The sequence below is a fragment of the Antedon bifida genome, chromosome 1 (assembly GCF_963402885.1).
Source record: "Antedon bifida chromosome 1, ecAntBifi1.1, whole genome shotgun sequence".
In the NCBI taxonomy this organism is placed as follows: Eukaryota; Metazoa; Echinodermata; class Crinoidea; order Comatulida; family Antedonidae; genus Antedon; species Antedon bifida.
The window spans coordinates 3655377-3680345 of record NC_136226.1 but is presented as its reverse complement, the minus strand read 5'-3'; the positions used below and the strand labels follow the sequence as shown (position 1 = coordinate 3680345).

Sequence of the window (24969 nt, the reverse complement as noted above, 5' to 3'; positions counted from 1 at the left end):
AGTGGGCAAGTGTGCGACTTTTCCTTAATGTAATTTACAATAAACAAAAGCCCATACTTCATGGCAATTACAATTTATATCGCCCCTCCCGATTACATCTGAACCATCATCCTTCTTATCATTTCAGAAGAATACTAATCATTTAATTTGTATATATTTAGGCTCAGCACCCAACGTCATCTACCTAGTGATGATCTTCATTTTCTTCTTCCTGGCGTCAGTTTTCATCATTCGTGTCTGCTATCAACGATTTAACAAGTCAAAAATTCAATTTGAACCAATAGACAACTATTTAGATAAGGTACGTCACCGGAAACGGTTTTTAAGGGGAAAAGAGGGTTGATTAAAAGCAAGAGAGAATATCTAACTAGCATGCTAATGAAAGAAAAACTGAGAGTAAAAAATTCGCTCAGAAGAAGTAAAAAGAAATGGAGAAAAGCAACAGAGTACAAATGCGCATAATTGGTGGGCCGATTTGGCCACAGACGTTAAGCAGAGCTTGTAAAATTACTGTAAAACATGAACATGCGCAGTCAAAAATTAATGTCTTGGCACGATTTCGACAGTTCTATTTATAGCACAGAGACAACGATAACAAATAATATTATCATATATTTTGTAATTCTTAGTTGTTGCTGTGCATTTAATATTTTTTTTCTTTTACATATAGTATCAAAAAATTGTCAAAGAACAAGCACCGTGGATAAATAATGATAGGGAAGAATTTGACCAACTAAAGGCAAAACCGTATCATTCCTCTTACGATGAACACTCGCCGACAAAAGCAGGCAATTGTGTCGACTACAAGCCGAGACTAGATGGTGTTGATGATGTTGACTGCCAACCGACACCCGATGATGGTGATGTTGACTACCAATCAAGACCTGACGACGACGATCAATCGAGGTCAGGTGCCGTTGTCTACTGCCAACCAACACCCAGCCGTAGTAACTTACCAAGCAGCAGTTTAGAATCGGATACATGTCCCTACTCAAAAATAGACTTTCCTTTGTCGTCAGATAATCAGAAAGCTACTGACTTATTTGAACAAAGACCATTGTTAATCGACTGGGAAGCTATGAATTCTGGGAAGATATCTTCGCATTCAAGTTTAAATTCATTAGAACATTATTCAAAAGCGGAACTTTTTGGGACAGTGCCAGAACAAAATAACGATAGCGGTTATATTGATAATACGAGATTTATACGAGACTATAATCCACATGAAATTTACACGCAAACATGAAATATTGGATCGAATATTCGGTGGGTGTGAATTTTGTATGGATGATCTGAACGAATAACGTATTATTTTTTATGCAACCAGGAATCATATTGTGAAACGACAACGTGATTGTGTAGCTAAATATTGATCCATTTAAAGATGTATTGTGCCCGAAAAACCTGAAACACTAAAATATTAGTAAAATTAGACATTGGATAAAAAGGCAATTTTGTAGTTTTAAATCACTTCGAAAGGGGAAAAAATAGCGGTTAAATTCAATCGAAAAACCACTGTCAGCCAATTTGACTATTTTTGTTAATTTAAATTACAATTTATTTTCTTTTATTATTATTATTATTTTTTTTTTTTTTTTTACATATTTTTTTAAAATCTAATTTTTGATCATAGTGATTAACTATAATCTGACATTAAAATGACATATTCAACACAAAATTAACTAATTTTTTTTCAGAAGGACAATATATCTTTAATACAGTACGGAAAGGATCATATCACGTCACCAACTTACAGTTCTTACATTGGGAATAGTTTAACATTTTTTCGTCGGATGAGTACTCATCCCACTCATACTTTAAAGGTCATGCACTGCCAAATTTCGTTATCCCACCTTACCCATATTTATGCTTTTATGTAAAAGAATCTTGAGAAAACAGAATTACAAACTTGCCATCAATAAATTAGCTACAAAAACGATTAATAAATAATGTGAATGATGAATAAATTAATGCTCCTGATAGAGTCACTTATACGGTAGAATTTAACTAATTATCATCAAGCCAATCTTAAAACACAAAGTGTCCCCCGTCTCACAAGAATCCGTGTCGCCGATTTTTAAATATTAAAATAGTTTATGTTTCAGACCGTTTTGAATTAAGTATAGCCTAATTATATAATTAGTGTACAGCATATTATAAATCAGGGCCTAACTATGATAGAATCCATGAAATCCTATAGTCTGTTTGATCTTTATATAAGGTCATATATTATTCTTTTATAATAATAAAATTGAATTAAAAAAACACGCTCACTTGTGTTATATATTCTTGTGCTGACAAACTTGCCCCTGGTGTATGATATTTCTATTGTTTATTATCGAATATAAACCTTTCCAACAATATTGATGATTATAACCCCCAATGGTTCGCCAGTATTAAGCAGAACGAGTACGAAATACCTATGTACAATTGTTATTTCGATTTATATTAATACCTTTCCTTTAAAAAGATGCCTCAAATTTAAGTCAAATGTGCGAGTTTTACTACTGAATAGTTTTTCTCATAGGCCTTATAAAAAGTCCCTAGACTGTGTAGCACTGTAAATAAAAGAAGCTTATTACATGATGTTCATGCTTATACAACTTTGATGATAATTCCATGATGTTTTTAGATCAATGTTATATTGAAAATTTTGAAAATGGAACTACCCTTTAAAATTTTTTTTGTAAATACTGTACAGTGTCTAAATACAATCTAGCGAACTATTTATGCGCATGTCACGGTGGCCGAGTGGTTAAGGCGTTGGACTCGAAATCCAATGGGGTCTCCCCGCACAGGTTCGAATCCTGTCCGTGACGCACTCTTTTTATTTTGTAAACACCATTTTTGAAAATAATCGAACATTTTATCAATATCAATTCAGTTACTTTTATCAGTAAATTTATTTTTTAAACGATAAATAAATATATTTTTATTTTATTTTTCATAGATAATTCATAAATGATTGTTTTTGTGTTATCACCCCCTCAACGTCAGAATTTCTGAAGACACAAAACACTCTCTTTCGATTAAAGTTCGTCTCGAAGTATATTATTATTGAGGAGTTGATATCAAAGACAAAATCGATTTTGGTTTGGCTGTAGTAAAGGTGTTTCGATCGTTGATGCGCTTATAAAGCCTGTTTTCCTGTCGACGTTATTCGACGCTATCGTCGTTGATCGTTAAAGATATATTGTCCCCCTAAAAAAATAATTTTTACATTTTTTTTTTAATATGCCATTTTAATATTACATAATAGTGATTCACTTTGAATAAAAACATGATCAAAAAAAACAAAAATTTTCCCCCAAAAAATGTAATTTAAAGCAAAGTATACCTAAATTGTCTGGAAGACAATGGTTTTTGGTTGAAATTAACCATTTCTTTTGTCTTTTTATAAGTGAAATAATTATTTTAATCTGATTTTATTAATCTTTATTTGTCATGTTTTTGGGGGACAATACATCTTTTTGTTTTTATGTGTTTCTCCTTTTTAAAGTACTTAATAAGTTTCTTTTCATTTCTTTTGTCTTTTTATAAGTGAAATAATTATTTTAATCTGATTTTATTAATCTTTATTTGTCATGTTTTTGGGGGACAATACATCTTTTTGTTTTTATGTGTTTCTCCTTTTTAAAGTACTTAATAAGTCCTAATTTAGGATATTAGGTATTCAGGATAAAGTTAGTTAACAGATTTGGAGTCAAAATACAAGGCAGGTGCGAAAGAAAAACATCCTCTGAACCAACACAATGGAGTAAATATATTCCAACAAACAACCCGTCAAGTTTGTTTGTTGTAAAGAAAAAATATACATTTACTCAACGGGCGAAAATAATATGAGTTTATCTGTGTTTTGCGGTAGTATTTAATTATATTTATGGTAATAAATGAAACCTACTATGTTTAAGCGCTGGGCCTCAAAACACTCGAAGATCGACGACCCGGATGTGCAGGCAATAATTCCAGAAATTAAAGAATGACAGATTTATTACCGAAACGACGGTTCAATCTTACAATCTTAGACACAGTTAGTAGGGCCATGGAGTAAAGAACCGTTTGTTTACCATTAGGCCTATGTAAAACTAAAAAGATCAATTAAGTCATTCATTACAAACCATGGTGTTTTCATGAACTTGTACATATTGTCTGGATAGCCCGACGAATAATGTGTTTTTATGGTTCTTTGTGTCTTTTTTTTTATCTTTGATTATTACTTGTTGAGTGCTATGTTAGTTGTATTCTTTTATATGCGATTATGTTCAACTTCAATTATATTGCACCGCTGTCATGTTTTATACTTGTTATTTGTGCCTGAAAATTGAATAAAATAAAAAAATAAAAATACTGTATAATAAAGTTCAAGTTCAAATATATTATATATTTTTAAATGTGACCTAGGTATAAGAATATAAACACATTCTGTAAACTGCACCATGGTTTAGCGAAAGATGTTTGTGTTCTTCATAATAATTATATTGATATTATATTAAATAATATAATAGGAAAACTACTCTTGAACAATTACCTCCCTGAATATTATTATACAGTATACGATGGGCATTTTGAGAGCGTCTAGGGGCGCTCTCCATACACAATACCGGAAGTTGACGTGCGTGACGCTACCGAACGATTTCGAGTGATTTCACAATCAAATTGTGTCGAGATGAAGTTCAAAAACGTATCGAAAAATGCATCTATTATTAAATGAAATCATTTAAATTTTATTATTTTCACTTTTACAAGGTTAGTAGTTTTCATTTGAATGTAAAACTGTATATAAGTAAGGTATTTTACTTGTATTTAGCAAGAAAATGCTAGGCCTTTCTAGCCTCTCTCTGAAGTCTAAGCTAGAATAGTCATAGGACTCTAGCTAGCTAAGAGTACTATAGCAGCCTAGCTATGGTAATGTCACGTGACATAATAAGGGAATTACCACAGAAGTAAGCCTTAAGTAGAAATATCTACATCTTGTTTCATAACAAAACTGTTGGCCTATTTATATTATACTCCAATTTGATCACAGTTTAATGAATCAATACACACTCTTCTTAATTAACTAGGCCTACAGACTACAGTACAGCAGTAGCTAGTAGCTAAGTAGGCCCGGTCCTCCCTCCTAGCCTATATTATTATAATACAATGTAACATGGCTAGAGTAGGCTCTACTGTACTAGGGCTTAGACCTAGTAGTATAATATTTAATAAGTTTAAATTATAATTTAAATGAAATACTTTTTAATGTTTTTGATATTGATTTGATTGTGAAGATTAAATTTATCTTCAATGTTATCTTAGAAATTTATTAAAAAAGGTACGTCACGAGCAGGATTCGAACCTACGCAGGGAGTTATCCCTAATGGATTTTCAGTCCATCGCCTTAACCACTCGGCCACCGTGACACAACTAATTTATGCACATTTTAATAATATTTAAACCCTTTCAAAGTGTAAATTTGATAGATAGTACAAAAATCCTCACATTCACTTGTTACACAGTGCAATTAATCCTAAATACCTTACTAAAGCACAAAATAAAAAATAATGTTTTTGAGGAGAGGGGGTTGGGAGTCAAATGTCATGTCACAAACTACAACAACAATTTAAAAAAAAATTAAATTAAGCAGTAATACTAATCTATGCCCTGTAGAGACTGGCAAAGTATTACATGTAGGGCCTTGTTGTTACTTGCGTCTGAAGCCATTTCTAATCATCCTCCTGAGGAATCTGTTGTACGTTGTTGTTATTAGTCCGATTTCAGTGTTTGTTGGTCTCCAAGCATGACAACCGTACATCAGTCTGCTTCTAACCAATCCGTTCAGGAATTTGATCCTTGTTCTAAGGTTAATGATTTGATTTGTCAGGAGTTTCTTATGTTCAACAAAGGCAGCCTTAGCACATATTATTCTATGATGAATTTCCTGTTTTCCTATGTTGATGTTATCATAGGTCATCCAGACTCTAGGTGTTTAAATTGACGCGCTGAGTGTGTGGCAACTCGGGCAGCTGAGGAAGGTATTGTTTTCCTCTAGAATTGTGTTTCCACTCTGAATTTATATGCGTTGATTTTTCTGTGTTACCTGTTTACTTATAGTGGCGTACCATTGTTGTTAATTTTGAATTATTATTGGCGTTTTGGTGTAATTATCCCGAGCCGGTACCTAGCCCTGACTCGCTCCGCTCAACAGCAAAGCAGGGGACAATAGAACAGTTCTCGGTACCGTATTGTTCCAGCTAAATTCACATACTCGGCCTAAGCTGTTCACTCATCGACTCGCCTGAGGTATTACGTAACCAACATTCCAGAGCGATTGTAATTCAGCAACATCTAATTTGCATGTCGGAGCGGATCTGCTGTTTATATTATGCGGTGCTGAACTGTCTGTATCCAGTCTATTGTAGTCAGTGTTCCCGGTACGGTGTGTTTTGGTGATTGTTTTCGTGACTGTGTTTGGTGAATCGTCTGTATTATTAGTACTGTATTAATCTTGGTGTGTTTCTTTGGATTATACTGCAGTCTTTTTCCGTTGATTGATATTATTTGTGGTACGGAATTTTGAGTCGACATAGCGTTTATCAACATGTGTCTCACTAGAAGCGAGTTTTATAGAATTGGACAACTGAACTTAGCAGTTCCCACCAAAGATGTTTTTATGAGAATCAATGAGCTTGGAATAGCATCAACCAAGCCCCGCGGATGTCGTGCCGGAAAAAGAAAACAGAGAGAAATAAAGGTTAGAATTACAGTGTGTTGGCTGCCAGAGGCGCTTGACAGTGTTACTCCCATTCTGCTTTTAAAATCTTGCTTTTTGGGTTTTAAGTACACATTTTGAGAGTGATTTTACTACCAATATTGTTATCAGCACTTGCAACTATTGTATTGTATATTCTTTTTTCTTATTTTTATCAGCTAAACTGGATTTAGAAAAGATTTTTTATAGCTTATAGCTAGGCCCTATCTAGCTGTGTGCATGCTATTGTCTTAGCAGTGTTCAGTGAAGCAAAGCCTATTGTTGCCTAAGAACTTTGGGACAGCATAGCACAGAAGATTTGTTTACAGGGCCTAGAGTCGGTGTATGTGAGATATTATTATTATAATCTACCATTGCTGCGAGTAAACTATGTTGACCTATAACTATAGCTACTCAAAGCTACTTAACCTGAGACAATATGCTGGAAAAATTACTACTGCGGTTGGAAGTGTTTTGAAAGACTTGGGAATTTTCCATTATAGAGGTACCCGTGGTGGACGCAAGTCAAAATTTCACACAAAGAGTAATAAAGATATAGATTCTAAAAACCTTTCAAACATAAACAAGAAAGTACAAGAAGCAGTTAGGAAACAAAAGCCTGCAAAATATTTTCATTGGCGAGCAGGACAGATTAATGTTAATACCTGCTCAGATGACTTCTTACTACATGAAACCCTCATTCAAATTAAAGCAGCAAACCTTGACATCGTGTGTATGCAGGAAGTGAGACGGATTGGTACCGGTGCAATCTCACATGAGGGCTACAATGTATACTGGACTGGACTGAAAATCAAAAAGATGTATGGAGTTGCTATTGCCATCAAACAGTCACCCCATATCAAAGTGTCTAATGTTTATAATGTATATGAACGTCTAATGGCAATAGACGTCACAATAAAAAATTGTAAATTAAGAATTGTGTCTGCGTACTCTCCTACGGAATCCGGTTCAGAATCATCAAAGGATATTTTCTATGCAAAACTCTCCAAAGTAACAAGAGTCGAGAACAACACAAAACTCTTACTGATGGGAGACTTTAATGCAACATCAACAATAACAACCAGAAAATCACACTTTGATGGAAACCTACATAGATTTCAAGACACAGATGACATTAGTAACGACAATGGCACAAGACTCATCAACTACTGCTCTGACTTCAAGCTATGCATACTGAACACCTGGTTTGACCATTCAAACGTTCATCGGATCACTTGGCATAGCAACGATGGTGTTACAAAGAAAACACTAGATTACAACATATGTGATCACTGGTTGAGGAAGTATGTTACTGACACAAGAGTCTATAACAACTATTATCTTTCGTCTGATCATAGAATCCTTGTGAGTAATATGACAACACCAGCCAACAAAGCAGCCAGGTGGAAGAAGCATAAAAAGAAAAAACAGAGCAAAAGAGCCAACATGAGTAAACTTAAAGATCGAGAAGTAAGAAATAATGTTAAAACAAAGATAGAAGAAGAAATTAATAAAATTAATAAAATTACTTCTCCTGAAAAGACAACAACCACTACATCAACTGAGCGCTATACAACACTTATGACAGTGCTAAATAAGGCAGTTGAAGAAGTCCCGAAGAAAACAAGAAACCAAAATGCTCATCCCTGGGATGGTGATGAAAGACTACAACAGCTTATAAAAGAAAGAAAGAATATTAACAAAAGCACAGTTACCTACAAAGAAGAGGAGATCAAGGCTATGCAGAAAGCAATTAAGATAAGGGTTAAGGAACTACGGAATGAATATTTGTATGAAGAAGCAAGCAAGTTAAATGAAGCCCACCAAAATAGAAAAATATTTGATTTATGGAGAAAAGCTAAGGAGCACGGTGATGTTATAAGAAAAGCACCAAAGCCTATAAAATGTCCTGGATTACGTGAACACTTTAAAGATCACTTTAATCCAGACCAATCTAGCCTTAAAATCCCAGATGAAATTAGCACACCTCCAGAATATATTATCAACCTGAGACAACCAGAATTTGAGATAGACAATGAACCTCCGTCCAAGAAAGAAATTATTGATGCAATCGGACATCTAAAAGGTCGCAAAGCTACCCTAGATGTCGCTTCTGAAATGTTGCAAGTCGCCACAGAGAACCCAGTATTCGTCGACCATGTACATAGACTGTTTGAGGAAATTTGGAGAACGAAAGAAGTACCAAGTGATTGGGGACTGTCCAAATTAACAACCATTTGGAAAAAAAAAGGCAGTCCACTTGATCCATCAATGTATAGAGGAATATCGATTGGGTCTACATTTTCAAAGATACTTATGGTTATCATTCTTTCACGTTTTTCCATCTTTTATGAAAGTCAACTTCTACGCACACAGTTTGGATTCAGGTCCAACAGAGGGTGCAATGATGCTATATATGTAATCAAGCAGATCCAGGAAATTGCGTATCGCTCAAATCGCAAACTCTATACATGCTTCATTGATTTAACAGCAGCATTCGACCATGTGAATCGTAATCTTCTTTTCCTAAGCGTTCGTAATAGGTTTCACTTAAACCAGTCTACTACTATGATTGACATTATACAATCACTGTACAGCTCAACGAAAGCATACCTTGCTGACGACGATCCGAGTGATGATAAGTTCGAAACATCTTCTGGGGTGCGACAGGGTGGTATTGAGAGTACCAGCATGTTTAACCAATATTTTGATTACGTTATTAGAGTGTTCAAACAACGCTGTAAAGATGCTAGTTTGGATGGCCTAATGATACAATACCTAATTCCTATTGAAGCTACAAATCGTGCTCAAAGACGTAAAGCACCATCAAGGGGCATCTATGACGACTTTGAAAGTGGCTATGCTGATGACTTTGCTGTAAGCTCCTGGTCACAAGAAGAACTGCAAACCATTGTGAACATCTTGAATAAAGTTTGTCTGGAATTTGGTCTAAGAATTAGTGCCCCCAAAACAGAAACCATTATATGGAACTGGAAAGAGGAAGTTGAAGAATACCCAAGATGCATCATACAAATTGGCGGCGTACACATTAACAACGTAACACACTTTAGATACCTTGGTGTATGGGCTACCTACAATGATGTTCATATTGGAGATCAAGAAGTAAAATACAGAATCAATTCAGCCAAAGGAGCATTTGCAGAGAATAGAGCATTGCTTACCAACAGAACGATCCACTTACAAACAAGAATGATGTTTCTTAATGGTCTAGTTAGGAGTAGACTCACCTATGGTTGCCATGCTTGGAGGGCAACAGGAAGTGAAATGTCCAAACTTAGCACAACATACAAAACCTTCCTAAGAAGAATGCTAGTGAATGGCTTTCAAAGAGTCTGCCCACCAAACCATGTAGACATATCCTCAGATGAAGAAACAGATGAAAACTATATAGACTGGCGTTACGTTATTGATAATGACGATCTCTACAAAATTACTGGCTGTCAACCGCTAGAAGAATATGTCTACAAGCAACAATTCAACTGGATCGGACATGTAATTAGAAAAGAAAATGAAGATCCTACAAAAATTCTTACTTTTCACACAACCCAAAGTAAACGAAGAGGTCGGAAGATACCATCAATACTTGATAGAGTTGTACAACAAAGTCAACTTACTAGATGCAACTTCATTAGAGCCTGCTTCAACAGAAATTTATAATTCCCAGCAATGTTTTAACTGTATATATGAACTGTTTATAAGTTGTTTTGTGACTGTGTAATTTGGTAGTAGTCACTCTCATACTGTAGGCCTACATTTAAAAGTAACACATCCAAATGCCAACTTTAAGTCAATGGCTACCAGATGTCTCTGTGAGACGGTTATTTGAACCAGTACCAGTACACCACGTATAACTAGAAACGGGGAACACCGATCGTCGAAAAGTCAATGTAGAACGATTAAGCAAGATAATCTAGTTGAACTCTCTAATGGGAAATGGACTCTTCCCTCTTTATTTATGACAAATGCTCGATCTCTAAATAATAAAATGGATGAACTGGCTACACGCGTTAGGAAATCTAAACCTGTCGTGATTGCAATTACTGAGACTCACTTAAATCCCGCGTTTCCTGACAAGTTGATAGAGTTAGAGGGATACTCGATGGTGCGACGTGATAGGCAAAATCGCAGCGGTGGAGGTATCATCATGTATGTTCGTGAAGACCTATCTTATCGAGTTTGGTCTGAACTTAATAACGAATCACTGGAAAGTGTGTGGATAACAACCCGGCCAAAACGTTTGCCGCGACAATATTCGAACATCTCCTACGGCCTTATCTATCACCCGGAGAGTTCTGTAAATAATGATTGGGAAATGGCGTCTCACATTACACAGAGTTTAGATTATATTTGTAGTAAACATCCGGAATCAGGAATAATCGTCACAGGAGACTTCAACCGAATGAGAGACAACCTTATTGTTAAGTATCCCTTAAAACAGATCGTTAAAGTTTCAACTAGAGATCGCGCATCACTTGATTTAATATATACTAATATGAGCGATGTTTTTAATGCACCTACTAAAGAATCACCTTTAGGACTGTCTGATCACAACGTCATCGTATGCACCCCAATCGTAGGAACATTTAAATCGCCTAACGTCTTCGCTTACCATACAAAACGTAGCTGTAAACCGGGTGCCAAGGAAAACTTCGAACGCGACATTAATAACATTAGATGGCAAGATCTATATCGAATGGATGGATGCTGTAACCAGTTTGAACTGTATCATAAGAACATTTCTGAACTCTTAAATTTACACTTCCCCCAAGTAACGATTAAAAGACTTCTTAAAGATAAGCCATGGGTAAATAATGCGTTTAAAGGTATCGTTTCTAGACGGCAAGCAGCTTTTGCAATTGACCCCATGTCTGCCGAATATAAGAAACTTAGAAACTTATCTAACCGAATGGCTAAATCTTTGAGAGGTGATTTTTATCGTAATAGTATTGCCCAGTTATTCTCGTCCGATTCTAAATCTTGGTGGAGGGGTATTAAACAATTTCTTAATCTCGGAAAGGGTACTAAGTACTTTAAAACTATGGCTAATGAATTATGTAACGGGAACGTATACGATCTTACCACGAAAATTAGTGGTTTTTTCCAGTCCCTGACTTCTGAGTTCAAACCTCTTGAACCAAAAACCAATGATTGTAACACTGTAGTACCACCCCATTTAATTATCACGCCAGAGACAATTGAGTCTAAGCTTAAACTTGTGAAATGTAATAAAGCCCCAGGCCCGGACGGAATCCCTCCGTGGGTACTACGTGATTTTGCCAATGTCCTTTCCAAGCCAATAAGTGCAATAGTTAACTCCAGTTTAAGGGAAGGGGTTCTCCCCATGCTTTGGAAGTCAGCCGATATAATCCCCATTCCAAAGGTTAACCCACCTAAAGTTCTTGAGAATGACTTGCGTCCTATTTCGCTGACTTCCACCACCATGAAAGTTATTGAAGGGATCGTAGGGGAAATGATTTGGGTCCAAATTAAAGATAAAATCAAGTTGAATCAATTTGGTTACTCTAAGGGTGTGTCTACCACTGACGCTCTTATACTTTTGTTAACCGAATGCTTTAATGCTACTGACCAAGGAGATGAAATGAGATTATTATTGCTTGATTTCAAAAAGGCTTATGATTTAATTGACCATAATATATTAATTGATAAGTTGTATAATTTAGGGGTCGAAGACCATCTAATCTCTTGGATCTATGCTTTTCTATGTGATAGAAAACAACGTGTTAAACTAGGCGATGAATTGTCCCCTTGGACAGTCGTCAAGGGTGGTATCCCCCAAGGATCCTGGTTGGGGCCCATGTTGTTTATCATCTTTGTCGACGATCTTCTGGATGGGGTGCCGTGCATGAAATACATGGACGACACCTCCATCCATGAACGCGTCGGCAACGATGGGGCAACTGTACTCCAAACCACTCTTGACGAAACTGTCCAGTGGGCTAAGGATAACAATATGTACCTTAATATTAAGAAAACGAAAGAGATGAGAATTAGTTGTAAAAGGTCAAAGACTGCTTTTGAGCCACTCCATGTTGGAGATTGTAATCTGGAACGTGTTGACGAATTTAAACTTCTTGGTGTAATTATTTCTCATAATTTGTCATGGCAACCTCATATTGATCAAATGATTAGTAAATGTAATTCTAGAATGTACTTTCTCAAACAGGTGCGGAGGGCAGGCCTGGATGCCCCCGCACTTGTCCAATTTTATACTAGTATCATTAGACCAATATTAGAATATGCGGCCCCAGTTTGGGGATCAAATATTACGAAGCAACAGAATCAACAACTTGAACAAATTCAGAGAAGGGCCTTTAAATGTATTTTTCCGCATGCTACTTATTCCGATGCCCGCAGCTTCCTTGGTTTTTCTACCTTAGAAGACCGCCGTGTTCGACTGTGCAAGGATTTTTTTGTTAAAATCAAAGACCCCAGTCACAGATTGAATCATTTGTTACCGGAGGCTCCTTCTGCTGCTTATAATCTTAGAAGACTCCGTGAGTTCTGTATCCCTAGAGTTAAAACTAACCGTTCAAAAACGTTTATTATTAATCACGGATTATTCCAAAAATGGTAAACATTTTGTGTTATGTTTCCGCGACCTTCCGTACCTTTGTGTGTAAATATTATTGAAAATTTTTGAAGTTTTTAACATTTTTTAAATTTGTAAACATTTTTAATACTTTTAAATTTTTATCCTGCAGGCCTATGTCTTTAACAATTTGAATTTTATATTTATTGTTTTTATAATAAGTGATTTTTAATTGTAATTTTGTTTTAATTTTTTGATTGTACAGTATGTTCTACATTTCTGAATGTCTTTTATATTTGTATATTGCATTTTATTTTTCTGAGTGAAACGCTTTTGTTAAACTTCAATCTTTCGTTTGATTGCAATAAAGTTCTATTCGTATTCGTATTCGTATAGGTATTTAAATGTGTTTACATTATGCAGATTTGTGCCATTGATGTTGATAATAGAGGTTGGATATTCTCCATCATCTCTTTGCCAGTTATACACCATGGTCTCCGTTTTAGATATGTTAATCTGGAGACCATATTCGTTGAAGACCAGATGTATTTAAGATTAATACCATAGATTGCAAATGTTCTAATGACCAGCTGTTAAGTACTAGATGATCAGCATATCCAGCAACAAGATCTGTATCTGTGTGCCACACATGGGTGATGTTCTTCTTTGTTCCCTGTTGGTTGCTACGATTGGAGCCTGGTAGGGTTGTATAATATAAAATTATATCAAGTATATATATGTTATTAACATGCTCTAGACTTAAAATCAGTTATTATAATATTGTTACAATTTTCATTTGTCACAATGCATTCAAACGCCACAAAACTTTAATTTCAGAATAAACCTAATTAGTCTTTTGAAAGTTTTTTACATTAAAAATGTACAATAACAATGTAATGTTTATAGCCTGTACAGTACTCCATAACATTTTACATATCATAAAACCCTACCGGGCCCCATCAGGCGATAGCAGACGTACATTATTATGACCCAAATTAAATACTAATTTTAAAAAATCATTCTCTAAGCAGGATTTGAACCAGGTCACAAGGTTGAAATGTAATTAACCCTAATCACACATGGTACTGTATATATATACTGTACTGTATATATATTTTCGGGAGAAAATTTGTATGTACATGCACTATATTCTACAGTTTTTTTATGGAATTGGAAAAAAAAAAAAGAAACACCAGTTTTATAATGTTTATAGCAAAACTATATACTGTAAATCAGGTTGTCTTACAAATATAACTGTTGATTAAATAACAATGTTTTCCTTTAAATATTTTGTTTAATTACAGATTTCTTGTCATAAGCCATAATGATTACGATGAGACTTCGCTCAAAATACCAAAACTTTTACATAGTATTATTTACAGTTATTCTATTCGGCGTCATAGTAACAGGATTCTTTCAATTTTGGCCACACACGCAAGAGACTGAAAGAGAACGGAGAAACCTTTTCACCATTCCCGATTTGAACTCCGTACCTGAGGTCAAGATTTTATCAACAAGCCAACCAGCACACAAAGGAGACATAACATGTAGCCACTATGAATGCCTAGATGTTTATCGCTGTGGGAAAGATGCAAATATGATTAGTGTTTATATATATCCAGTTAAGAAATATATTGATGAGAATGGAATTATGATAACAAATACTTTGTCGAAGGAGTTTCATGAGGTGTTAACCACGATTGCTTCAAGTTCGTTTTACACTGCTGAGCCGGAGAAAGCATGTCTGTTTATACCGTCTATTGACATGCTAAGCCAGAACACACTTAGGACTCATGAGAATGGTCAAGTACTGGCGCAGTTGCCTAGGTAGTGTATATACTGTATACAATCATATAAATTCATATATACAGCAGAACCCCTATTAAGGGGACACCTTCATAAGTGTCTTCTGAATTATTGTCCGAGTGTCAGGTTGGCTATATTAAAGCATATATACAGTAAAAAGTATAGAGATATGTACATAAGTACTCTTATGTTTATTTCTTGTACAATCATCATAATAATATATTATCCAATAATGATCCTTGTTCATTTTATGAGTTCTACTGAATAATAATATCCATGAAGTGAAGTGATGTAAAAGCTTGGATCGCATTTAGATGGTCTAGGACTGGCTTTAATTTAGGCACCCCAAGTAAGGGCACACTTCGTTGTGTCATAAAGGTTTGGGGGTACATTATATTTTTTGGACATAAATATAAATGCGCTCATCTAAAGCTCTGCCTACAGTACATTATCAAACTTTATCAAATGTGATGCTCGCACATATATGGACATGATGATATCATATCACTACCATATTTAAGCATATCACTACCATATTTATGCCAATTTTGTCAAACTAGTTTGATAGTTTTAGACAGAGCTTAACATATTTTTTTCATATTAAATAGGTGGAACCATGGCTTGAATCATCTGCTATTTAATATCTTGCCTGGAACTGTACCAGATTTCAACACGTCACTGGATGTTCCTCGTGGTAAGGCTATCGTTGCTGGTGGCGGCTTCTCTACATGGACTTACCGTTCTGGGTTTGATGTTAGCATTCCCGTCTTCAATCCTGAAGTTAGTTTAATCCTACTTCCTGAAGTGGATATAAAGTGAGTTTAATTATGGTTACATGCCCTTTTCTCTATTAGAGGTAAATTGCACTATAAATTGATTAGCTTTTAAAAAAAATGCACCTGTTAGTGATAACATCTGATGGAATATGTTTGTCTAATGTTGCATTCTGAAATATACTGGTACACGTATTAAATACTATTACTGCATAATACTGCACCATAGGTCCTATTCAATTTTTTCTATTTCAAGTCATTTCTTAAAGAGATTTTTCCAGTGCATTTTCTATATAAAGACATACACATACCTTTCTAATAATTATTGATTATTAAATTATTTTATAGGGCTGATAGACAATATTTGGCAATATCTGCACAAATTGGAATACATCCTGATTTCCGGGACGAACTTGATGATCTAGCAAGCAGTCATTCAGATATATTGATTCTGGATCGATGTGAATCGGGCAACGAAGACGAGACGGACACCACAAAAATGTGCAAAGGCAATGATCAGTTCCGCTACCCACATGTTTTACAGGTTTGTGTTAACAATTTTAATATTACTATGTGGGTATTTGAGTTGGAAATAAAAATTTTTCTTTTAGAAATATATTTTGGGGTTTTCCAGAAATACACCTTTGTTTTGATTTTTTTCAAATTGTAATATTACTATGTGGGTATTTGAGTTGGAACTTCACCAATAAAAATTTTCAAATAAACATGGATTTTTTTTTCAAGAATATATTTTGGAGTTTTCCAGAAATACACCTTTGTTTCGATTTTTTTCAAAAATATATTTTGGGTTTTTCCAGAAGTACACCTTGGATTTTTCCAGAATTATTTGTTTTCAGAATCAAATAATAGGATAACATTTTTTAGAGTAAGTACTGTGAAAAATGACACAGCGGCTCACTTTGTAATTTTTATTTTTTACCAGGATGCTACATTTTGTATAATATTGCGTCGGGCTCGTCTAGGCCAACCGGCCCTAAGTGACGCATTGAAGGCCGGTTGTATACCAGTTGTTGTAATAGATACATATGTAATGCCATTCGCAGATGTCTTGGACTGGACTCGGTAAGCATTTACAAATTTATACTAGCAAAATAAACACATTTAATGGCTAATGTACACCAGAAAACTATTAATATTACATGGACGTGCTGAGGTGGGTGGAGACACCTTCAATGTCTTCCACCCAAAGAAAAGCTTATTTTAATGCCCTCCACTCAGTCTAATTTTAACACAATACCAATTCTCTGAATACCTATTAAAGTACTGTTTTTCCCACCCAGTCTTAAAGTTATTGACACCTACTACTAAACTTCCCTAAACTACATCCCTGATAATATAATACATCTACATACTGTATTCAGTAAAAGAGCACATGTGTGACTGCTTTTCAATAAATTATGTTAATTAATTTATTACTCACAACAATTTATACAAAAAGAAAGAAATACATAATTGCAATCTCAAATCATTGATCAGGTACTGTAGCAATTTGTGAAGAATTTAGATCACTAAGTTGGTATTAAAATTCAAGTAATTTTCAATTTTTGTAGGGCATCAATTTCAATCCGGGAAGAAGAACTAGAGCGTTTACCAGATATTCTGAGTTTGACGTCTTCGACACAAATTCAATTGATGCGAAAACAAGCACTGTTCTATTGGGAGAACTACTTTAAGTCGATGGGCCAGATAGCATTGACAACGCTGCAAATTATCAATGACAGGATATTTCCATACATGAAAAAGAGTTATGCATCTTGGAATGAGCCAAGCAAAGTAAGTTACTAGGGTGCTCCCCATGGTGGTGGCCTCTCAGACCTACCAGCACTCGCAATGGTTCTTCCCATGCTGATTGGTGATGGACAGCCCCAAAAAGCACTCATAGGGTTCTCTCCATGCTGATTGGTGGTGGACAGTCGGGCCTACCAGCACTCACAAAGTTCTCCCCATGCTGATTGGTGGTGGACTCTTGGGCCTAACAGCACCAACAATGGTTCTTCCCATGCTGATTGGTGGTGACCAGTTGGGCTTACCAGCACTCAAAGGGCTCTCTCCATGTTTATTGGTGGTAGTCAACCCCAAAAAGCACTCACAGGGCCCTCCTCATCCTGATTGATAGTACTTCTGACCACCACTATTTTAATAATTACTTTTTACAAAAACTAAAAATTTACAGAGTGAGTGTGGTTTGCTGATTATTCCTGTGGAAACCCTAGATTTTTTATCTTAACATTATTATCCTAACATACTATTTTAAACTTTCTCTTTATTAATAAATAAATATATTTTTGTCTGATTTTTTTTTGATTTAGGAAAACACAATAAGTCCATTTTTCTTGCCAAGAATGCCACCAAAAGCTGAAGGATTCACTGCCGTTGTCTTGACGTACAACCGAGTTGAAAGTCTTTTCAAAATCATCCGAGAGATTGCAAAAACACCAAGTTTGAGCAAGATACTCGTTGTATGGAACAACCAAGAAATGTCTCCACCAGCAGGTAACGTTTCCTTCTCAAGTGATCGTTTATTTGAAGTGACTGGACACATATTATTAAAAAATTTTGAAACAATTTTTAAAAAATTATTTTAATGTCAAAAAACCTAATTAAAGAAAAACATTGTCAATCAGAAAACCATTACTGGAAGTTTTTGGTTAAATTTAACTGTCTATTTTTATAAGTGAAATCATTTTGACTTATTAAAACTACAATTACCTATTAAAATTATGGAGGAGTCTTTTTTCTATATAAACCTCTACCTTTTTGGAAATAAATGTTGATTTTGATTGAAAAAAAAAATAAAAAAAATAAACCTCTATTTCACCAACAATGCATTTTATGTCTTTCATAGCCACTACATGGCCCAAGATCAGCAAGCCACTAAAGGTGGTCCAGACGAAGGAAAACAAATTAAGCAATAGGTTCTATCCATACGATGAGATTGAAACTGAGTGTGTGCTGGCCCTAGATGATGATATTCTAATGTTAAACCCAGATGAGCTAGAATTTGGTTACGAGGTAAAAACAAAATTTAATTACTAATGATAATATCTTGGATCGATGTAGTAGACTTTATACCATAGGATAATAATAATATGGGTTTGCCTATACCCACATGAATGTTTTGATATTAAATAAATGATTTGGTTTTTTGGCAGGTGTGGCGTGAGTTTCCGGATCGTTTGGTAGGCTACCCAGGTCGTCTTCATACTTGGGATGAAGCCACTGGAAAATGGAAGTACGAGTCGGAATGGACGAGTTCAACATCTATGGTTCTATCTGGTGCTGCATTTTATCACAAGGTAACACATTTATATATAGATAGGAAAAAAACTTGATCTGCATAGAAAAACACTTCCATAGGCCATAGTGAGTAGCCCAGCGTTTAAGACAGCGGAACTCAATCACTAGACATAACATCGGCAACATGGTTCTGGTGGTAGAATGAGTGTTTTTTTTAATAAGAACAATAAACCGTAGGTCCAGTGTACACATCTAACTCATGTGCACTTTAAAGAACCTAGTACATCTAGGCTAGGCTAGTAGGGGATTACCCCGGTCTACTACTAGTACACATATAGCCACTGTCACACACAGCCACTCATCATAACTGGGCCCTCTGGGAGAGCAGTCTTTGAAGTGGTCACCTAGTAAAAAGAAATAAATAAAATATAAATGCTAACTTCATGATTGGTTTGTTTCAGTACTTCAACTTCCTGTACACCCACCGAATGCCATCGGTGATAAAAATGTGGGTCGATGAAAATTTCAACTGCGAAGACATCGCCATGAACTTTTTAATTAGTAACGTGACGGGAAAACCGCCAATGAAAGTCACCCCCAAGAAAAAATTCAAATGCCCAGAATGCATCATTACCGGTAATCTCTCAGCCGATCCTAAACATATGGAAACGAGGTCAGAATGTATTTCCGATTTTGCCAAGATATATGGAATAATGGCGTTAAAAAGCGTGGAATATCGTGCCGATCCAGTTTTACATATAGACAATGTACCGGAAGAATTGAAACGTTTTAAAAATGTTGGAGATATATAATGTTTTGTACTTTCATTGTTATGTATATATTTTTTTTATAATTTGTAGAACTATTTATATTTAATATTACGATTTAGTAAAGTTTTTATATAGAAATTAATTTGTCAAGATTTCAACTCCACCTTGTCTACGATTGGTCAATATTGTTTTGTCGAAAGTATATTTGTACAATGTCAAATTTAAATTGTAAATTAATTAATTATGCAGTATCTTGTTTTCTTAGCCTAGTCTACAGGAGAAAATTTGAAGTTTGCTAGAGTTTGTTAGTGTAGACTTCTGTAAACTTGTTTTCTGCAGTTTGCCGAAATTTGTCAATGGTCTACATTAGCCAACTTTGGAAAACTTGTGACAAAACTCTCTTCCCTATTTCACCTCAGCATTTTAAGATCATAGACCTACAACCAGTAGACCACATGTATAGACCAAATCATTTTATAATCCAGTCCATTTTAGCCAAATCTTGCTACTAGTGCTACTGTTTGTATGTGGTAAATAAAATAAATAATTAGGACATTAGTAAAAGAACAACTATGCTACAATCACTGAATTTAAAGCCAGCAATACTAGCAGTAGTTCTACTCTGTTTTATATGTGGGTGATGATAATTACAATGCATAGTAATGTACAGTACAGTACTATGTTTTAGATGAACTATGTAACAATCATGTATGCTATAAAAATTGATTCTCTTTGATATTAAATAAATTATTGAATAAAATGCTAATTAGAGATACTGATACTAGCTACTCAATTATGTACAGACAAATAAAATAAAAGGCTTAAAAATCTATAGAGTTTATTTGTAACACTTTCTACTAATAAAATACATGTCACATGTAGGTTGATGGTTAGGATACTTGACTTTCAATATCAAAGTTCTGGGTTAAACTCATGATTACAGAGGCAGAATTTATCAAATGGGGGAGGGCTTTTTGATTGATTGATTTACTTTATTAACTTGAGTCATACATATACATACAATAAAAACATATAAACAATTAAAAAATCAGTAGAAAAGAATCGAGTTAAAAGGATATCCCAAAGAGTAAAGTACTTATTTCCATTTTGGTCCAGAAATAATAATCTGTCAAAAATACAAGATATCAAAAAGTATAATATATATTATAATTTCATTTTAGCTGTCAAAGGGTAAGCATGTGTTCCAAAGCACAAGCTATAATGTTCTTCCAATCCTTTGGTTCTGACTTAAAGTCAGAATTTAAGTCCACTTTAAATTATGAAAAATTTACTGTATTGTTATTGAATTTAATCTTTGACTGCAACGATGGCATAACACCTTGGAGAGATCACTTGATTGAACAGCTTCACTATATACGCTAGGCTTGTTTGTTTCTGTAAAAAATCATAAACATAAGTATAATTGAAAAAAAGTAAACTGGGTGTTCTAAAATAGGTGTTCTTTATTCTTGTACTAAACGTTTACTTTAGTTGTAGGCATGTCACATAGAAAAACGTCTTGAATAACTTGGAGATATGCCTAATATCAACCAACTATACAGTAAGTTGCCCCAGGAGTTGGCTCCATATGTTTGTACATAGTTGTAAAAATACAAAATGTTGAATGCTGTACCTGTTCTTTAAGATACAAAAGTCGATCAAGGAGAATCAGACCTTCAATAGAGGGCGCAAGTGCACTTCGGAACTGATTAAAAGCCTGTAGCTTGCGTTTATCTGGATTATATTTATTGTAGTATTCAAGAAGCTGATCATCAGTAAGCTTTAAAGAAAATTAAATTAACAAGTTAGAAAAAAAAGTTAGAAAAATATATTTGTGTATTCTGTGACTGGGAAATTGCTTGGTATTGACAATTCGTACTGTAAGCTCTGTCTACACTATCAAACTAGTTTGACAAAAGAAGTGTGATGTACCCAAATCTGGTGGTGATATGCTTAAATATGGTAGTGATATGACATCATCACGTCCATATATGGGTACATAAATATAGCATAACATAAAGTTTGATAGTGTAGACAGAGCTTTCCTCTTTCTTCTCATATGTAGGTCTTACCTTGCTTCCATCAAGGTCAAGTTTTTGAAAAGCTCGTCGACAGTACTCAACAAAATTCTTACACTTTCCTGCTAGTTTACCAACATTGCGACAACTAAAAAACAAAAACATATTTATGAATTGAGATTTTCAGTGAATAAACTTACAATATGTATAGGTGGTATTCATTCATCACTCTTTATACATTTATTAGTGGTGTAGCTAAGAACAGATAAGATTTTTGCGTGTGAACTAGGCATATCATTACCCGACACTGCTTTAGTTGTGACTGTGTTTTGCTGAACATGGGCTAATAAATAACGCATATAGGTACTGTTTTAAAAAACAGACATAATTATTACAGTAAACTATTTTTCATTGTCATGTGAATGAACTCGCAACTCACTTGTTATAGTCTTTAAAATTGTCGATCAGGATTGATTGAAAAACTGCTCGGTAAAATAACTTTTCGGTTGGAAGTTCTTTTGCTTGGTGGACTCGCTGTACCGCCATACATCCTACCATTCGGGCATTTTTGTTTAACTGTGCATTTTTTGTTCGTAAGTACCGACTTATTGGAAAACCACTGTCAGTTTCATTGTTGTGTGGATTGGTGGTGGAAGATGTGGGTTGTTGGAGATGTGCAGATTCATTGCTGCCTTTGTTCGAATTCTCTTGAATGCTGCTGCCTTCTGGAAGTTGCAAGCCTGTATCTTTAGAGCATGCTGCTGTAGCGTGATCTTCACTGTCTTCAGAACCTTTCTGATGCTGTAGAACTGACTTCGGGTCTTGCGAATATGTACCGCTAGGCCTAGTAATCGTGCCTATATTACAAGAAGGATTCTGTGATGATGATGACATTGGTTGATGAAAGCATACATTCTCACTATCGCAATCAAATGCATCTGATGCACATGATGTTGTAGAAGTCACACTTCTAGAAACTGGTGGTGTATTTGTATTCTTCATTTTTTGACAGCTGTTTTCTAATGGTAACGTTTCTACTACTTCTTTCTTGTCTATACAATCAACATCTTCTTTTCCATCTTTAACTAAAAGTTGATTAATTCCAGTTGATACATTGGTAAGTTCCCTTCTTTCCTCCTCTTTCTTCAATAATTCAAATTTTCTCCTCTCTTCTTCTTTTTTCTCCTCTTGCTTCTTCTCCTCTTCCATCTTTTGCATCTCTGGATTCATTTCTGAACATTCCTCAGTAAGCAAGTGATAACAGCAAGCAACATTGCACAATATTTTCATCTGATCGGAAGCTGTGAATATTCGTAGCATCGATGGAGATAAATCTCCACATGCATGCAAACCAACCAGACATAGACCCTGTTGAGAGAGGAATAAAAAGTTGTAAAATTAATTTGTTTTTTTTAATTCAATATTTTGCACGGAGGTGCCTCACAAGGTGAAACCAACTTATGTGTTTTTAATGAACCCTAGCCACAAGTACAGCTACCTGTTTGATTTTTTTCAAGCTTAAGTATAGTTTTTAGCATAAGCATAAAGCTCTGTCTACAATAAAACGAGCTTGAAAAAAAAGTGTGATGTGCCCAAATATGGTAGATGACATCAATCATCATCATGTCCATATATGGGCACATCACATTTCTGGTGACATAACATTTGATAGTGTAGACAGAGCTTAAGTCAGCTCAAATATTTTTATGTATGACACGCCATGACTGAAAAAAAGATATAAGGCAAATCGCCATCTAGAACCTAGAATATAGTAACTGTAAATAAACCCCAACAGCAACCTCTATAAATACAAAAATATTAAATGAAGCAAAATTCTTCAAAAATAGTTCACACCTTGTCCGTGTCAAAGAACTGACTAAAATCTGTCTGCTGATTAACATACGCTGTGATTGGCTGAAAGTTACTACTAGCACTTTTCTTTTGTTTTCTTCCTTTTCTCATATCTTTCTTGTCTTTACATATTTTATCAGTACTTGTTTGCTCACTGGTACTCTCATGCATATCTGAAGACAAAACCATCGTCTGATGGTTGTTATCTTGTCCTGCACCATCTCTCTTCTCTACATTTTCTACCACATCAGAAAAACCACCTTTGGTTCTATCACCATTTTGGTCACAGTTATTGCTACGCCTGATTGCACTTTTTACAAGTCCTCTCCACTGCTTGTCCAATATGAAGTTCCGCTTGGACGCACCAGCAGTGTTTATACACGAAGAGTCCACTCCGATGACATCTAAGTTATAATACTTTGAAAGGAAATAACTTAGATACCCTTTTCCACTACCGATATCGACAACCTGAACAAAAAAAAAAAAAATTAATAAAAAAATGTTATCAACCTCTAAACAATTTTTCAAGATATTTTTTTATAATATATATATACATTGCATTAATGATGAATTAAAATTATGGTCATGGAATGAAGTATAATACCTGATGAATGTCCACAATTTTACATATTCCATTAACAAAGCATGCCATGTTGAGAACTTCATGAGTTTTCTTTGGAGCCATGAAATTCTTCAGTAAATGTTTTCCTGATTGGGACATGTCAAAATAACCTCTCCCGCGACCACTTTCATCTCCAAATACATTATCTCTTATTACTCCAAGATACTCTAGTCTTTTCTGCAAAAAACATACACTGAAATCGTGTAAGGCAGGGTATTCTGTAACAGTGAAAAGCTCAGGGTCTCCAATAGGAAATTTTGCCATCTCCTCATCTGTCAATTGCATGATTTCTTGGCTTAGCTCCAGAGAAAAATTACGGAAAACTTCCCATTGATCCTCGCTATAAAAGCTAACTGTATTTACCCTTAATAATTCATAATACTTTTGGATAAATGATAATATTTCATCGATTGCTTTTATAGCTTGATTTTCATCTTTGAAATCAATCCATTGAATATCAATATCGTTCACATGTTCCATTATGTTTTGTTTTGGTTTTTGTGTGCGCATGACCCCGAATGACCATTGTAACAAACAATATTATTTAATATGACTAATATTTGTAATTAA

The 24969-nt window shown here is 34.9% G+C and overlaps 4 protein-coding genes and 2 non-coding genes across 7 annotated transcripts; 4 read left to right on the top strand and 2 right to left on the bottom strand.

The window, feature by feature from the left end:
- Positions 1–167: 167 nt before the first annotated feature.
- LOC144852394 (uncharacterized) lies at positions 168–1552 on the top strand. Its single transcript, XM_078710179.1, has 2 exons — positions 168–301; positions 671–1552. The coding sequence occupies exons 1-2, from the start codon at positions 191–193 to the stop codon at positions 1244–1246; spliced, it is 687 nt and encodes a 228-aa protein (XP_078566305.1). The 5' UTR covers positions 168–190; the 3' UTR covers positions 1247–1552.
- Positions 1553–2737: 1185 nt separating this feature from the next.
- Positions 2738–2819, top strand: Trnas-cga (transfer RNA serine (anticodon CGA)). Its single transcript has one exon. It is a non-coding gene; the product is annotated as a tRNA-Ser (tRNA).
- Positions 2820–4620: 1801 nt separating this feature from the next.
- On the top strand, positions 4621–20790 carry LOC144837271 (exostosin-2-like). 2 transcript variants are annotated; one of them, XM_078692323.1, is made up of 10 exons: positions 4621–4746; positions 14606–15128; positions 15716–15922; positions 16229–16424; positions 16824–16963; positions 17452–17674; positions 18211–18394; positions 18747–18913; positions 19054–19197; positions 19600–20790. In XM_078692323.1, exons 2-10 carry the CDS (start codon positions 14626–14628, stop codon positions 19948–19950), a joined length of 2115 nt encoding a protein of 704 aa, XP_078548449.1. In that variant the 5' UTR covers positions 4621–4746; positions 14606–14625; the 3' UTR covers positions 19951–20790. The 2 variants fall into 2 exon arrangements, with proteins under 2 accessions (XP_078548449.1, XP_078548457.1); XM_078692331.1 differs by lacking the exon at positions 4621–4746 and adding an exon at positions 13986–14000.
- Trnaf-gaa (transfer RNA phenylalanine (anticodon GAA)) lies at positions 5318–5402 on the bottom strand. Its single transcript has one exon. It is a non-coding gene; the product is annotated as a tRNA-Phe (tRNA).
- LOC144837256 (uncharacterized) lies at positions 6736–10589 on the top strand. Its single transcript, XM_078692299.1, has 2 exons — positions 6736–7122; positions 7560–10589. Exon 2 carries the CDS (start codon positions 7628–7630, stop codon positions 10406–10408), a length of 2781 nt encoding a protein of 926 aa, XP_078548425.1. The 5' UTR covers positions 6736–7122; positions 7560–7627; the 3' UTR covers positions 10409–10589.
- On the bottom strand, positions 20731–24894 carry LOC144837261 (putative methyltransferase-like protein 25). The gene is made up of 6 exons (XM_078692312.1): positions 24382–24894; positions 23781–24245; positions 22366–23294; positions 21981–22074; positions 21542–21688; positions 20731–21303 (listed from the first exon to the last, which is right to left on the bottom strand). Exons 1-6 carry the CDS (start codon positions 24877–24879, stop codon positions 21217–21219), a joined length of 2220 nt encoding a protein of 739 aa, XP_078548438.1. The 5' UTR covers positions 24880–24894; the 3' UTR covers positions 20731–21216.
- Between the last annotated feature and the right edge of the window lie 75 nt (positions 24895–24969).